General features: G+C 42.1%; 1 protein-coding gene across 5 annotated transcripts in view; it reads right to left on the bottom strand.

Annotated features, from left to right (window-relative positions):
- ttc28 (tetratricopeptide repeat domain 28) overlaps positions 1–15,555 on the bottom strand; it is a 760,569-nt gene that overhangs the window by 697,443 nt on the left and 47,571 nt on the right. For all 5 annotated transcript variants that reach the window (XM_072588038.1, XM_072588039.1, XM_072588042.1 and 2 more), the window contains exon 2: positions 14,138–14,422. In XM_072588038.1, the coding sequence (XP_072444139.1) occupies positions 14,138–14,422 (285 nt within the window). The remainder of the gene's footprint in view (positions 1–14,137; positions 14,423–15,555) is intronic.

The raw sequence follows: 15,555 nt of genomic DNA, 5'->3' as shown, positions 1-15,555 counted from the left end.
ATCTACATGGACTTCAGTAAGGCGTTTGACAAGGTTCCTCATGGGACACTGATCAGCAAGGTTAGATCTCATGGAATACAGGGAGAACTAGCCATTTGGATACAGAACTGGCTCGAAGGTAGAAAAGAGAGGGTGGTGGAGGAGGATGGTTTTTCAGAGTGGAGGCCTGTGACCAGTGGTGTGCCACAAGGTTCAGAGCTGGGCCCACTACTTTTCATCATTTATATAAATGATTTGGATGTGAAGATCGGAGGTATAGCTATTAAGTTTGCAGATGACACCAAAACTGGAGGCGTAGTGGAGAGTGAAGGAGGTTACCTCAGAATACAACAGGATCTTAATTTGATGGGCCAATGAGCTGAGGAGTGGAAGATGGAGTTTAATTTAGATAAACGTGAAGTGCTGCTTTTTGGGAAAGCAAATTTTAGCAGGACTTATACACTTAATGGTAAGGTGCTTGGGAGTGTTGTTGAACAAAGAGACCGTGGAGTGCAAGTTTAGAGCACCTTAAAAGTAGAGTCATAGGTAGATAGGATAGTGAAGAAGGCATTTGGTATACTTCCTTTATTGGTCAGAGCACTGAGTGCAGGAGTTGGGAGGTCATCTTGCGGCTGTACAGGACATTGGTTAGGCCACTGTTGGGATATTGTGTGCAATTCTGGTCTCCTTCCTATCAGAAAGCTGTTGTGAAACTTGAAAGGGTTCAGCAAAGATTTACAAGGATGTTGCCAGGGTTGGAAGATTTGAGCTATAGGGAGAGACTGAATAGGGTGGAGCTGTTTTCCCTGGAGTTTCGGAGGGTAAGGGGGTGACCTCATAGATGTTTACAAAATCATGAGGAGCATGGATAGGATAATTAGACAAAATCTTTTCCCGGGGGTGGAGCAGTCCAGAACTAGAGGGCATAGGTTTAGGGTGAGAGGCAAAAGATATAAAAGGGACCAAAGGGGCAATTTTTTCATGCAGAGGGTGGTGCAGTAATGAAATGAACTGCCAGAGGAAGTGGTGGAGGCTGGTTCAATTATACCATTTAAAAGACATATATATGGGTACATGAATAGGAAGGGTTTAGAGGGATATGGGCCAAGTGCTGGCAAGTGGGACTAGATTAGGTTAGGGTATCTAATTAGCATGGATGAGTTGGACCAGAAGATCTGTTTCAGTGCTGTACATCTCTATGACCAACCAGTTCCCGTTGGGTTAGCACTCACAGGTGTTTATCTCATACCTGAACAATCAATCCATGCACCAACTGCCACAAAGTGCTCTGTCACCTCCAATGCAACAATATCAGTCTTGAGAGCCCTGCACAATAAGTGGCTGTTAATCAGACTTATAGTCACCCTGTGTATTAAACTCAGACCACACTAGCACAAACACACAATGATAACCTTTTAGTTCAAATCAGCAAATTGGGATAGAGCCTCAAAAAAATAAGGGGAACGTGGGTACTGCCGATTCTGGAGATCAGAGTCAAAATTAGACTGGTGCTGCAAAAGCACAGCAGGTCAGGCAGCATCTGAGGAGCAGGAGAATCAATGTTTTGAGCACAAAGCCCTTCATCAGGAGGGCAAAAGCCCTTTATCAGGAAGGGCTTTGGCCAGAAAGGTCGATTCTCCTACTCCTTGGATGCTGTCTGACCTGTTGTGCTTTTCCAGCACAACACTCTCGTCTCAAAAAAGTAAGACTAGCCACTTTCTAAAATAGCACCAAATAACTCCAGCTGGAATCAGACTAGTCTAATTTAGTTTCACCGCTTGCCTTGCCATAGATATAAAGCTTCATATGGCAACAATTCAAAGTCGGGAGTTTTGGTGTCCCAGCCAACATTCCTCAGGTGAACCACCAGGAACTGGTTCTCTCATTGGTGAAGAGTGTGTTGGGCAGTGGGAAGGGTGTTACGTTATTTTGAAATCCTATTTATTTCCTTCCAAAATTAGGCTCGAGCTAAATTTTCATTCAGAGCTCGACTCCATGTAGAATAAAAAAACTTTAATTGGATTCTTGTGTGCAGTTAGGAAAGATTGTAAATAATGTTTTTTTCAGACAGTGTCTTCCCACATTGTGCAAGGAGAACAATAAAATACAGGCTGCAGAAGCTCATGGTACTGACAATGGGAAACAAAACTGGAGTGGGGGAGTTTAGAGAAGCAGTTCAGTGGCCTTTACTTCTCCAAACATGGCTAGAACACTCGATCAAGAGAGAAATCTCTTATTCCAGACTTCTCAAGACCAAAAGAAGAAAATATACAGTAAAGTGGAAGCATTTTATTTTCAACTTGATGATCATACTGGGCTATATTTCTATTATCTAGGTTCCAGCACTGAAGGAGGAACAGACTAAACTTTCCACCAAGTGCTGTCAATTACACTGCCCTGGATTTAAAAGGCTGATCTCACCTAAATACAGCTCTAGGAAGCAGTCTGAAGTGATTCTTAGCTCCTGTCTCCTTTTCCAGTTGGATAACTGCTCACCTCCGCATTGAGTTTCATAGATTTTTTAGATTAGGTTACTTACAGTGTGGAAACAGGCCCTTCGGCCCAACAAGTCCACACCGACCCTCCGAAGAGCAACCCACCCAGACCCATTCTCCTACATTTACCCCTTCACCTAACACTACAGGCAATTTAGCATGGCCAATTCACCTAACCTGCACATGTTTGGACTGTGGGAGGAAACCGGTGCACCCGGAGGAAACCCACGCAGACATGGGGAGAATGTGCAAATTCCACACTTACAGTTGCCTGAGGCGGGAATTGAACCCGGGTCTCTGGTGCTGTGAGGCAGCAGTGCTAACCACTGTGCCACCGTGCCGCCCACAGAGCGGATTAGGAATATGATGGAGATTGCTCCCATTAGCCAAAGCGAGACAGGTCTTTCAGCTTCATTTAAAACTTTCAATCTGAGCGGGAGCTCCAACCTACATTTTGTAGAGTGAACAACAGAAACTGACTGCCTCTCTACATCTGCACACCACCCCACCACTGCCTCTCTTACTCGGATTCTCATGGACTAACTCTGTCTGTGATATCCAGTAATGCTATTAGAACCTGTAATCCAATCCTAGAATGAGTTTCTGTGGACTATTCCCTGGTCAAAACCCGCTTTCATGCAATGTAAATCACATGGGCCTTATATCCAGGTAGAAATGTTAATGAGTTATTATCTCGAACCCTCACCATTCTTTCTATCTTGGAAGTAAATAGTCAGCTTAAAGTATAACCATTTTAAAAACTTGACATTTAGACCGTCTGGGACTTAGAGACTGACAATGCTGCACTAGTAATTCTTTTCAGGTGCATTTTATCCAGGTAAAACAAACTGCTTTACCCTATAATCTTCAGCAACCGAGCCACCCAAGCTTGTTATCAAACAGAATCCCTAACAGGGCCCCCCCTTCGCTCCTCCATTTTACCCTAAATTAAAGACACAGTCTCAAAACATTATAAATCTATTGAACCACTATTCAACGGTATACCTTGCTCCTGCCAGAACTAGTCACAACTAAAACAGCAATAATATTTGCTGCTCAGAGAACAAACATACTAATTTCAATGTGCATTTTCTGTCATTGTCTCTTCCACATGTTGTGTTGAAGAGATTAAGAGAAAACTATATCCAGCAAAGGGAAAAGCATGGGGTAACAAGTAGGCAATCTCCAATGACAATAATTCACCTTTTGTTGCAAAAGGTGAATCAGTTTCAAAACAACTAGTAAATCAGAATAAAACAGATGTTGTTCTCCAAATCCTAATACACAGCTTCAAGGAAGTTCTGTAATAAAACCAAAAATGGTAGAGAAACTCAGCAGGTCTGGCAACATCTATGCAGATATAAAACAGAGTTAAAGTTTCAAGTCCGATGTGACTCTCTTTCAAAAATTCTTCATCTGTGGGTGAGAAGTGGAAGTACTTTGAATGAAGTTCCCATTTCCCTTTCACCATCATTCCTCTCATGGACAGGCAGTACTTCCCTGACATCACTCCATTGGAGTACAGTTACTGTACAACTATTTAAGGCATCCAGAGTCTGCACTCTGATGAAGCGGTGGATGGACAGAGCAGCACATGCACCGAGGTGTCACTGAAAGAAAGTGTAACTTTTTCCCACCTGGACTCCAATTTTTTACTTAGTTCTCTTCCAACTCCAAAAGGCCTTCAAATTTCCTGTTTGAAGCTCCCCTTTAAATACTGGAGTTGAGATTGCAGTACAAGGATCTATGTTGTGTCCATTCTCACTGACTAAACGTAAAATGCACACGTTAAATCAAGTAGGTATAATGGGCTGAATGGCCTCCTCTGGACCTTAAATTTCTATGATTCGTGAGCGAATTGGCTGACTGAAAATCCACTACTTGGTGTGCTTTGCCTAATCCTGGGTTTCACTCACACTGTTGGATCCAAAGGTCCTATTTTCTGTGCATCTCAGAATTAGACCAAGGCTAAATGTCATTCATATTCAAACACAACTTAAAATGTCAGCATGTGAGCAAATGTAACACAAGTTACAACTTAACAGTGTACAGCTGGTATTGCTGTATTTTAGAAAGGTCTATTTCAGCCAACTAGTGCAGATAGCCCTTTAATATCGCTCATTAATCTTTGCATTTTGCTGATGGTTACAAGATTAATGCTGCTTTGCTTCATGATTGATTAACAGATCTGTGTTTAAAATAAATTTGCCTTTCTGAGCTAGAGGTTTACAAGGTTCCCGAGGTTCTCTGGAGAAAGAAAGCAGAATTTATTGCAGAAGGGCATTTTGGAGAAACAGGAGGGAATATGGAAAATGCTTTTGGCTGAAGGCAAAAGTGCCGAAGCAGAATTACATTGTCATGGATCTCAGTACCATGGTATTGTGCGGTAACGCTCCAATACTTAGTTCCAAAGTTCCATTTTGTAAAGACAGGTAGAGAGAGCAGTAGGTCCAGCATATGGTATCCTTAGCTTGATTAATAGAGGCATAGAGTACAAGAGCAGGGAGTTGATGCTGAACTTGCATGAAAGCAAAGATTAACTCACTTCCTGACTCCCCAAAGCCCATCCACCATCTACAAAGCACAAGTCAGGAGTGTGATGGCATACTCCACATTTACCCAGATGTATGCAGATCCAACAACACTCAAGAAGCTTGACACCGTTCAGGATAAAGCAGCATACTTGATTGGACTCCACAATCATCCACTCCCTCCACCATTGATAGTCAGTCGCAGCAGTGTGTACCATCCATAAGATGCACTGCAGTAATTCACCAAAGATCCTTAGATCATACCTTCCAAATCCAAGGCCACTTCCATCTCAAAGGAAAAGGGCAGCAGACACATGGGAACACCACCAGCGTCAAGTTTCCCTCCAAGCCATTCACCATCCTGACTTGGAAATATATCGCAGTTTGTTTAAATGTTGCTGGGTCAAAATCCTGGAATTCTTCCCTCAAGGCATTGTGAGCCAACCCATAGCACATGGACTGTAGTGGTTCTGAATGATAACTAGGGATGGACAATAAATGCTGGCCAGTCACACCACATCCCCGAGGAAATATTAAAAAACACACAGTAGATCTCAACTGGAGAACTTTGTACAGTTCTGGGAGCCACAGTATAGGAAGGATGAGAGTGTACTGAAGAGGTTGCAAAGAGGTTTACAAGAATGGTTCCAGAGATGAGGAACTTCAGTTAGGAGGATGGATTGAAGATGCTGGGACTGTTCTTCTTGGGGAGAAGACTAAGAAGAGAACAGATTGAGGTATTCAATATCATGAGATGGCTGTACAGAGTAAATATTAAGAATCTGTTCCCACTCATAATTTAAAACACCTTGCAAGAGTGAAGCAAGGAAACTCTTTTATACTCAGTGATCAGTTAGGGTATGGAATGCACTGCCTGGAGCAGTTCAATCACAAAATTCAAGTCGAGCATCATTTGGATAAAAATAATGTGAAAGGATGTGGGGAGAAAGCAGCAGACTAACACTTGATAAAGATGCTCATTTAGTGAGCCAGTGCATTGCCGAACGCCCTCCTCCTGTGTCAAACACTCTGTGATTCTTTGTTTAATTTGTAAGTAAACCATCAAAGCTGTAGCATATACAAGTCTGGACTGGCAGGCAATGTTTTGTGTTTGAACTGCGAGATGTACTAGAAATGTCATGCAAATTACAATTTGCAGTTACTGTAAAATAGGATGATTGTGAAATGTAAGGTTGACAATGCACAATTTACAAGAGGTATGATTCACTCCTCTGACACAGCCAAGAAAAGTAGCTTAAAAACTGAAAATACAGCATTCTGCACCCGGATACTGCCAGTCACACACTAGGAGACACATGGCAGCAATTTGAGATAACACTCTCTGCATGCAATTGGGTGGGGATGGGGTGGATCTGGTTAGGATGTTGGTTTGATATACTATTGTCACATATACTTAGGTACAGTGTTATCATAGAATAGAAGCTCTACAGTGTGGAAGTAGGTGTGATGATGCTGGTTATGTTGTCCTTGATTTTTTTTTCAGAAGGTTCCTAAACCGAGAGGTTTAGGTTTGAAGAGTTTTAGGGCCAATTTGATTACAGCTAACAGATATTGCCTCAGTCAAAAGGCTTCCAGGTTTAAAAAAAGGACTTGTACAATGAAAGGGGATTGGCCAGTTCTCCCAGCTCAGCTTTTCTCTGGTTTGGTCTGGTTGTTCAGGGCAGACATTCAGTGGTGATGTTGCTAGAGCCAAAGAAGCAGGTCCATGCTGATTCTCCCTCCCTCTGACATCTCTCCCGTAAGACCCTGGGTTTGAATTTACCTTTTGTGCCAAAGAGTGTTTATGGGGATTGTTGCAAGTATTTGGGATAATATGTTGGGTTTTTGGATAGGTTAAGTTATTCTGTATTCTGTTCTCTTTTGTTTGTGCTTCATTCGGTAATCTTGTAAATACCTTCTGTTTTGTTTAAAGCTAAGTGGTTTGACCAGCTGCATCTCTCCTGGAATATCCACTCTACACCTGCTTAAAACAACAAGGTAGGGTCCGGACTACTTTCGTGAAGTGTTTTTTTTGGGGGGTTCTGGCCTGGTCCATAACACATCAAGTCCACACCAACTTCCTGAACAGTATCCCACCTACCTACTCTATTCCTGTAACCCCACATTTTTTATGGCCAACCCGTGTAGCCTGCACATCCCTGGACACAAAAGGCCATTTAGCATGGTCAATCCACCTAACCTGCAGATTTTTGTGTGCAGTACAGGTAGATCACACCATACAAAGTGCATATGGTAATAGCACAGAGTGAGGAATCCAAGTTACAGCTACAGAGGAGGTACACAGACAGCCAGATCAACACTTAAAACAGCTTAAGGAGTGTGCGAGAAATAATCTAAACCCTTTCCTAGCAGACGGTTTCATCCACACCCTTGGTAAGCTTTCCTATTTATCTGTCTTTTAGCTCCCTCTAATCCTACTCACCACTCCCTCACTAAGGGACAGACAAGTGAACATGCCGAAGGTCATTCTTGAAGCTGATACTCTAGAGTTTCTGTTCCTTGTCAGGATACAACGTGTTGAGTTAGCTCAAGTATCAGATTTAAGAGTGAATTGAGGTGAGAGAGAGCAGATATATTCACCACAGAATGCAACATACAGTGCAACAAACTGAAAATGTACTGCTTTCCGGAATAGTACCTCTGGTGCTTTCCGGGGGCTCAAAGAGACACCTCATCCCTTGTGACCAAATCCTTTACTTTTCATTTTTATGCATATAACAACAGAGAGGCCTGACAAATTTGGTTTCAGAACAGAAGCATGAAAACTAACTGCAAAAGCCATCAGCTCTTAACACTCTTCATCTGTAATGAGGGCAGACAAAGACTCGACAAGTTCTGCTGCCAGAGGACTGATCTGGATCTTCTCAATCTGATTTGAGTTGGGAGATTTAAATTACAGATTTCAACTGTCAACACAGGAGAGACTCATAAAATCAATTTGTATTTGACACCAGATGGGGTGGAAAGAAAATGAAAAGCACGTTCTAAAATATCTGATCCCAAGACAGGATGAATGGGTTTAGAATATCCATGTAGTTCGGAGTTCCTACCATGAGAGGGTAACCACATCCTCAAACACCTATTAGCAGTGAGGGGTATTTGATAAACTATGTCCTAAGCGAAAGTGTCAAAGTTCTGAATGTACAATTATAAAAAATAAAACTCCTGGAGGGATGAGCAAACAATCTGAGAGATGCCCTAAACTGAAACTCTTACACAATTAGAAGTCTGAATGAAACCTGATGTTGTAGCAGACTGGGGCTGAAATTTAACACAGGCAGAGACAACACATTAAGACTTCGAGCTGCATTTCATCTCAACCTGAAAGAGAGAATGAGTTCTCAATCCTCCAGAAAGATTACTGCATTCCATAAGTGATCTGAAAGGTATTGTGAAGGTCTGGCAGCATCCTTCACAATTCTGGCTCTAAGATAAGATCTGACAATTTCCAACAGCCTCCTGATGAGGGAGGATAATACAAGATTTCTAGTCATTGACAAAACTGATCAATGACCTCTCTCTCCCGCCCAGAGGTGACAGTGATAATGCACCACACTGTAGCTTGTTGCAACCCAGTCATGGCAGTGACACTAAATTTCTGTCATGTTAGCAGCCTCTATATTGCAAGATAATTGTCAGGTATGTTATGATGCCACATAAGTGTTCAAAAGGTGCTAATAGAAATGAAAGTGCGTCTACCTTTCATTAGGTACAATCATAACCAACACTTTCAAATTCAAGTTAACTAATGTTGCTGACCCCTTATTCAATTCTAGTCACTTCTTAATTACTTAGAATTACCAGATGACTTAAACATTATCAAAATAAAGATCAATCTTGATTTGAAATGCTTGAGTTATCATTTACAAGAGACATTCAACGAAACCAGGCGAAAAGCTCAGCTACTGTAAATATGCCGTATTTCAGTATGCAAATTTGCACATGCAGAGAGATACTTCCATAAGTTATAAAAATACCAAGTGGAAAAAGAGACACACTCTTCAGAAGTACTAGAGAAATCTCTGACGCAATTTTGAAAAAGTGGCAATGGACCTGAAACATTGATTCTGCTTTCTCTCCATAGATGCTAAAAATCACACAACATCAGGTTATAATCCAACTGGTTTATTTGGAAGTACTAGCTTTCAGAGCACTGCTTTTTCATCAGGTAGCTATGGAGCAGGACCATAAGACATCCACAGATGCTGCCAGACCAGCTGCGTTTTCAGTCATAGATACATACAGCATGGAAGCAGACCCTTCAAACCAACTTATCCATGCTAACTAGACATCTGAAAATTAATCTAGTCCCATTTGTCACCATTTGGCCCACATTCCTCCTAAACCCTTCCTATTCATATATCCATCCAGATGCCATTTAAATGTTGTAATTGTACCAGACTTCACTACCTCCTCTTGCAGTTCATTCCATACACACATTACCCTCGACGTAAAAAAGTCGCCCCTTAGGTCCCTTTTAAATCTTTCCCCTCTCACCTTAAACCTATGCCCTCGAGGTTTGGCTTCCCCACCCCGGGGAAAAGATTTTGGCTGTACACTCTATCCATGCCCCTCACGATTTTATTAACCTCTGTAAGGTCACCCGCCAGCCTCCGACACTCCAGGGAAAATAGCCCCAGACTAGTCAGCCTCTCCCCACTGCGCAAACCCTCCAATCTTGGCAACATCTTTCAAGTTTAGATTAGATTAGACTAGATTCCCTACAGTGTGGAAACCAGCCCACACCAACCCTCCGAAGAGTAACCCACCCAGACCCATTTCCCTCTGACTAATACACCCTGCACTATAGGCAATTTAGCATAACCAATTCACCTGATCTGCACATCTTTGAACTGTGGGAGGAAACCGGAGCACCCAGAGGAAACCCACGTAGACACAGAAAGAATGTGCAAACTCCACACAGACAGTTGCCCAAGGCTGGAATCGAACCTGGGACCCAGGTGCTGTGAGGCAGCAGTCTAACCACTGAGCCACCGTGCCGCCCATCTTTCTGTCGAAAGGAGACCAGAATTGAATGCATTCTTCCAAAAGTGGCCTAACCTATACCCTGTACAGTCACAACATGACTTCCCAACTTATATACTCAATGTACTGACCAATAAAGGCAAGCGTCCCAAACACACCCTTCACTACCTTGTCTATCTGCGACTTCACTTTCAAGGAATTATGAACTCAAAATATTACCTCTACTTTCTCCCCACAGATGCTGCCAGACCCAATGAGTCTCTCCAGCAATTTCTGTTGTTGTTCCAGATTTCCAGCATCTGCAATTCTTTGTTTTATATTAAGGAGAAATAGAAACAAGAGATCTGGAGACAGCAACTGAGAGAAAAATCACAAAGATTCTCAGAATCAGTGCTTGCAAAGTCTCAGAGAATCAATGCATGGAATAAATAAAGTTAACCATTTAATTCCCGCCTCAGGCGACTGAGTGGGCGGCATGGTGGCACAGTGGTTAGCACTGCTGCCTCACAGCGCCAGAGACCCGGGTTCAATTCCCGCCTCAGGCGACTGACTGTGTGGAGTTTGCACGTTCTCCCCGTGTCCCACACTCCAAAGATGTGCAGGTCAGGTGAATTTGCCATGCTAAATTGACTGTAGTGTTAGGTAAAGGGTAGATGTAGATGTAGGGGTATGGGTGGGTTACGCTTCAGCGGGGCGGTGTGGACTTGTTGGGCCGAAGGGCCTGTTTCCACACTGTAAGTAATCTAATCTAAAAAAAAAATTTCTCTCGTAATTTCTGATTTTGCCCCTGAAATGGTATTGGGCTCATACAAAGGAAGACTCATGAGGAACATTGGCAGTTGTTCCAAGAACTGGTTCTGATATTCTCCATTCTAAAAGCCCAATGCAAGCCTCAGCAAATACTTCACTGGGGCTATGCTGCTAGAGAAGTATAATAATTGGTCATGTAGCGCTATCACATTCATTGACAGATCTGGAGCCACGAAGAGGAAGGATGTTAGTGCAAGTTACAATTCAGAGTGGGCTGTCAGTGCTGAAATCAACTACAAGTACTGTGTATGAAATCATTCTGCATTGTGGATAAACGGCAGTAGGATGTTGAAACGGCAAATCAAAACTCCACTCCAGAAGTACAACTTCATTACAGTTGAGGATGCATTGCAAAAAATATAAGCTAGATTCACACAATTCCATTCATACAAATTATCATTGGAAGAGATTTATTGCAACTAAATGATCATTGAAACATCTTGACACATGTTGAAATCCATGGAATAAGAAAGACAACGTGATCCAGAGTGAAGCATAGCTCCTTTCACCCCAAGTGACAATCACTCCTGCCTTCCACGTATCGCCACCTCCCATAAGAACAGGAGCAGGCCATTCAGCCCCTCAGGCCTACCCTGCCTTTCTATCAGACCATTGCAGACTTGCCCCACTCCTTTGTGCTAGCTCCTTATAGCACTCAACTCCTCGATATTTCAAAGACCTATCATCTCTTTAAATACTTTTAGACTTTCTCAATTGTTCTGCGCCAGACCTTATATGATCAGATCATTAATGTGAAATGTTAACTGTTTTCTCCCTATAGATCACACAATTCTTTTTTGCTTTTATTAATATTTAATAGAACCACTTTGGCCGAGAATAAGCTGCAACTTAGATGTAGTTTTTAAAAGCAAAATTAATGGGATTAAGTATTGTCAGCAAGGTCACCACTTGCTGTCCATCAGAACTGTCATTGAATTGAATGCCTTGGTAGCTTTTCAAGGGGAGTTAAGAGTCCACCAGATAAGATTCCCTTCCCTGAAGGATATGAGTGAACCAAATAGATTGTTTCTCACAGCATTTGATGAAAGTGATCCATGATCACCATTACAGAGACAAGCTCTCAATTCCAGACCTTTTAATTATGAATTTAATTGCACCAGCTGCCACATGAAATCATGTCCCAGAGCATTAGCCATGGTTTCTGAATAACTGGTTGAATAAAAATTTGTTGCAGGCAGTTCAGCCTTCAATAGAAATATACAATCCAAATGTCACAGCTTCAAATTTGGTTCTTAAGACCAGTGCTCAGTGGTTAGCACTGCTACCTCACAGCACAAGGGACGCGGGTTTGATTCCAGCCTCGGGCAACTGTCTGCGTGGAGTTTGTACATTCTCCCAGTGTCTGTGGGCATCATTCCTGAAGAAGGGCTGATGCCCGAAACGTCGATTCTCCTGTTCCTTGGATGCTGCCTGACCTGCTGCGCTTTTCCAGCAACACATTTTCAGCTCTGATCTCCAGCATCTGCAGTCCTCACTTTCTCCTCGAGAATCCTGGACTAGAACTCCCAAGTCTCTTTCCATTTCAGACTTCTGAATTTTCTCCCCATTTAGAAAATAGTCTATGCCTCTATTCTTCCTATCAAAGTGCATGACCTCACACTTTCCCTGTGTTGTACTCCATCTACCACTTCTTTGCCCACTCACCTAACCTGTGATTCCCAAACTGTTACTCCAATTCCTTAACTACACCATTCGCAGTATTACTGGTGCCTTACGTGAAGAAGTCTTTCCTAATAATAGTCCTAACTTACCTTTTCCACACTTGCCTTGCAGCATTTTGTTTTTTGTTTGCTCCATTGCTGAAGTATGGCGTGTATTACTCCACCATATAATTCCTCTTTAGTCACTTCATTTCAGTATTGAAGAGTCTGAGATTTTTTAAATTTTTCCTCTACCACTGAGGAATTTACCCCCAAGCCTCCTCTGCACCACTGCCAGCCAGGGCTTTGACATGCCCTTTTTGCGTGTTGACCAGAGTTGAACATGAAATAGCATGTCTAAAATATCATGTGGCTTTGCCACAAAATTATTCAACCGACACTAAGTTAATCTTTTTTTTCCAAGGAGGATGGGGAGTACTTCAAATCATGGCCACACCAAAACTCACAGGTCGTAATACTATAGGGCCAGAATACACAACAGACGTAAACAATTTAGATGAACAGTCAGAAAATATCAGAGATAAAATAAATAACTGATTAAGAGCACACACCCCACTCTGTGATAGAATTGGACAGACAAACATATCGGTGCCACGAACCTGCTCCATGCATTCTGCTCAAATGTCATCTTTATGCCTTGTAACCGTGATACTAAAACTTTCTAAGGGGTTTCAGGCTTCTGAATCTGCACACTTAAATGAATTAAACTCAAGCACAGACACCCAAAAACGTGCAACAGTCTCTCATTTAAATGTGATTTTTCAATTGCTCAATGTGAAGAATTAACTGTGTGTACAGGATCTCCAAGGTTCTTCCCAAATCTCTTCGCTGACAACTGTCACATTGTGCCCAGATAATCATAACTACAGCTTTCAAAGGTGCCAGTGTTGGACTGGGATGTACACAGTTAAAAATCACACACCACCAGGTTATAGTCCAACAGGTTATTTCAAAGCACTAACTTTCGGAGCGCTGCTCCTTCATCAGGTGGTTGTGGAGTAGAGGATTGTAAAACACAGAATTTATAGCAAAACTTTACACTGTAAATTTTTGCTATAAATTCTGTGGCTTACAATCTTATACTCCACAACCACCTTATGAAGGAGCAGTGCTCAGAAAGCTGGCGCTTCCAAATGAACCTGTTGGATTATTACCTGGTGATGTGCGATTTTCAGCTTTCAAAGAACCAGTCATGAGCTGCACAGAAAACCTGTCCTCCTGGCTGGATATCTGTATGATTTTGCACTGTACATGTCAAATTTGCTGAAAGCTTTCACCATTCATGTCTCAAATGTCATCACCAAACACTGTAGCACCTCTATTTCCAGTCTACACAAGTGGTAAATTACATATAAATGCTTACAACACAAACTTCAAACAGCACATTACTTATACTCCATCATCCACCTGCAACTTGACACACTATAGATGATGTGCTGTTCAGATCAACATCCTTGAGGTTGCAGTGATGTTGGTCAGTCTCACTGTATCAGAGCTCAGATTGACATACGACAGGGCTGCAGCATCAGTGAAAGGACTTGAAAAGAAACCTTACACTACAACAGCCGAGTGGACCTGGCTGTCGGTTTGCAGATGACCGCACCCTTTCCAAAAGTCAAGAAAACTGCCTTACCTTCGACCACTTAGGGTTCAGGAGTCGTGCTTTAACTGCATCATCCAGGGCCTTCTCGTACTCATTCAGTTTCACCAGAACAGCTGATCGGTTGCTGTATAGGATACAGTTCTGAGGATCAGCTGCTATAGCTTCTGTGTAGAGCTGGACACCAGTGGTGAAATCTCCACTCTGACATGCTGCGTTACTTTCTCGGACTTTCTCAATGAAAGCTGCTTTGCTCAGTGTGTGCACACTGCTGCTGCCAGAAATTCTGCGCATTAAACTTTCTTCAAAGACGGAACTCTGCAGTGAAACAAAATATTAATTTTATTTTTAAAAGTAATTCCACTCCTTCGCTGGAGCACAAATCCACAGTCACACTCCAAGCCCTTGTCCCAGTGGCTGTGCGTGGAGAGAGACCCAGAGCCCACAAGTATATTTTCTCACAGAGGTTACACTGATCAAAATCCACAAGCCCAGGTTGATTGTTTAAATTGATAACCCTCTTACGAACTGCATTTAGGACATTTTCAGTGACAAAGGTGCTAAATATATGAGAATTACTGATCTTTCCCAAATCCACAACCATGGGCAATAACGACAAGGTGGGATCAACCAATCTGCCAAATGCCAGAAAATGAATTGGAAACATTCCCAGCTCAATCAGGTCAATTCCAAATCTGGTCATAGCTTCATCAACTGAGATACAAGGGTGCAATGCTATAAAAATACAAACCCACACAAAATACAGGTCCACACAAGCACACAGCTTTTCAGCTGAACTTTTTCATTTATTCACCCTTTACCTATGACAAAGAGGCAGAGATTAATAATGCCTTTAAAAGTAAGCCTAGAATATACATTTCATATTAGCATAGCAAAAAAGAATGTGAAATTATAAATGTAATTGTGCCGTTTACAGTCTCGCATTCCAGTTTTACAGCTGACAAAAATTCCCAATGTCTAGAATTTAAAGTTGTTTACCTCAGAAAGTGTCCAGTGTAACCATCTAATGCCTCCATATTGTAGTTACTGATTGAGTATGGGTTGGTTTTGATGCTTATTTGGGTGAATTATAAAACTAAACGCATTTTAGAGCCTTTCATTGAGCTAAGCAAAATTAAGAACCCCTGCAAAGACTGAACATCAAATAATAGCTTGAGATTTACTAGATATCATGAAACCCACCTTATGTTCCTACTTAAAAGACCTTCAGCTCTTCCAAGATCTTTTTATTTCCTCCTTTGGCTTAAAAGTCAAAACTGGAAAAGACTTCAAAATTCTGGAAACACAGCGAGCGAAAATGTCTGAAATCCAGATTTTCCTCAGACTCCAAGGATTTCAGCATCAATGTCCCCTTCTGGACACTTTCCTTGTGGTACTCCCACATTCAAATGAACAGCGACAGTACTGGAATGTTTTGTGTCATAGAGTCA

Source organism: Chiloscyllium punctatum, chromosome 17 (assembly GCF_047496795.1).
Source record: "Chiloscyllium punctatum isolate Juve2018m chromosome 17, sChiPun1.3, whole genome shotgun sequence".
Lineage (NCBI taxonomy): Eukaryota > Metazoa > Chordata > Chondrichthyes > Orectolobiformes > Hemiscylliidae > Chiloscyllium > Chiloscyllium punctatum.
Note: the sequence above shows the minus strand (reverse complement) of the source record. Positions and strands in the feature narration are given on the sequence as shown.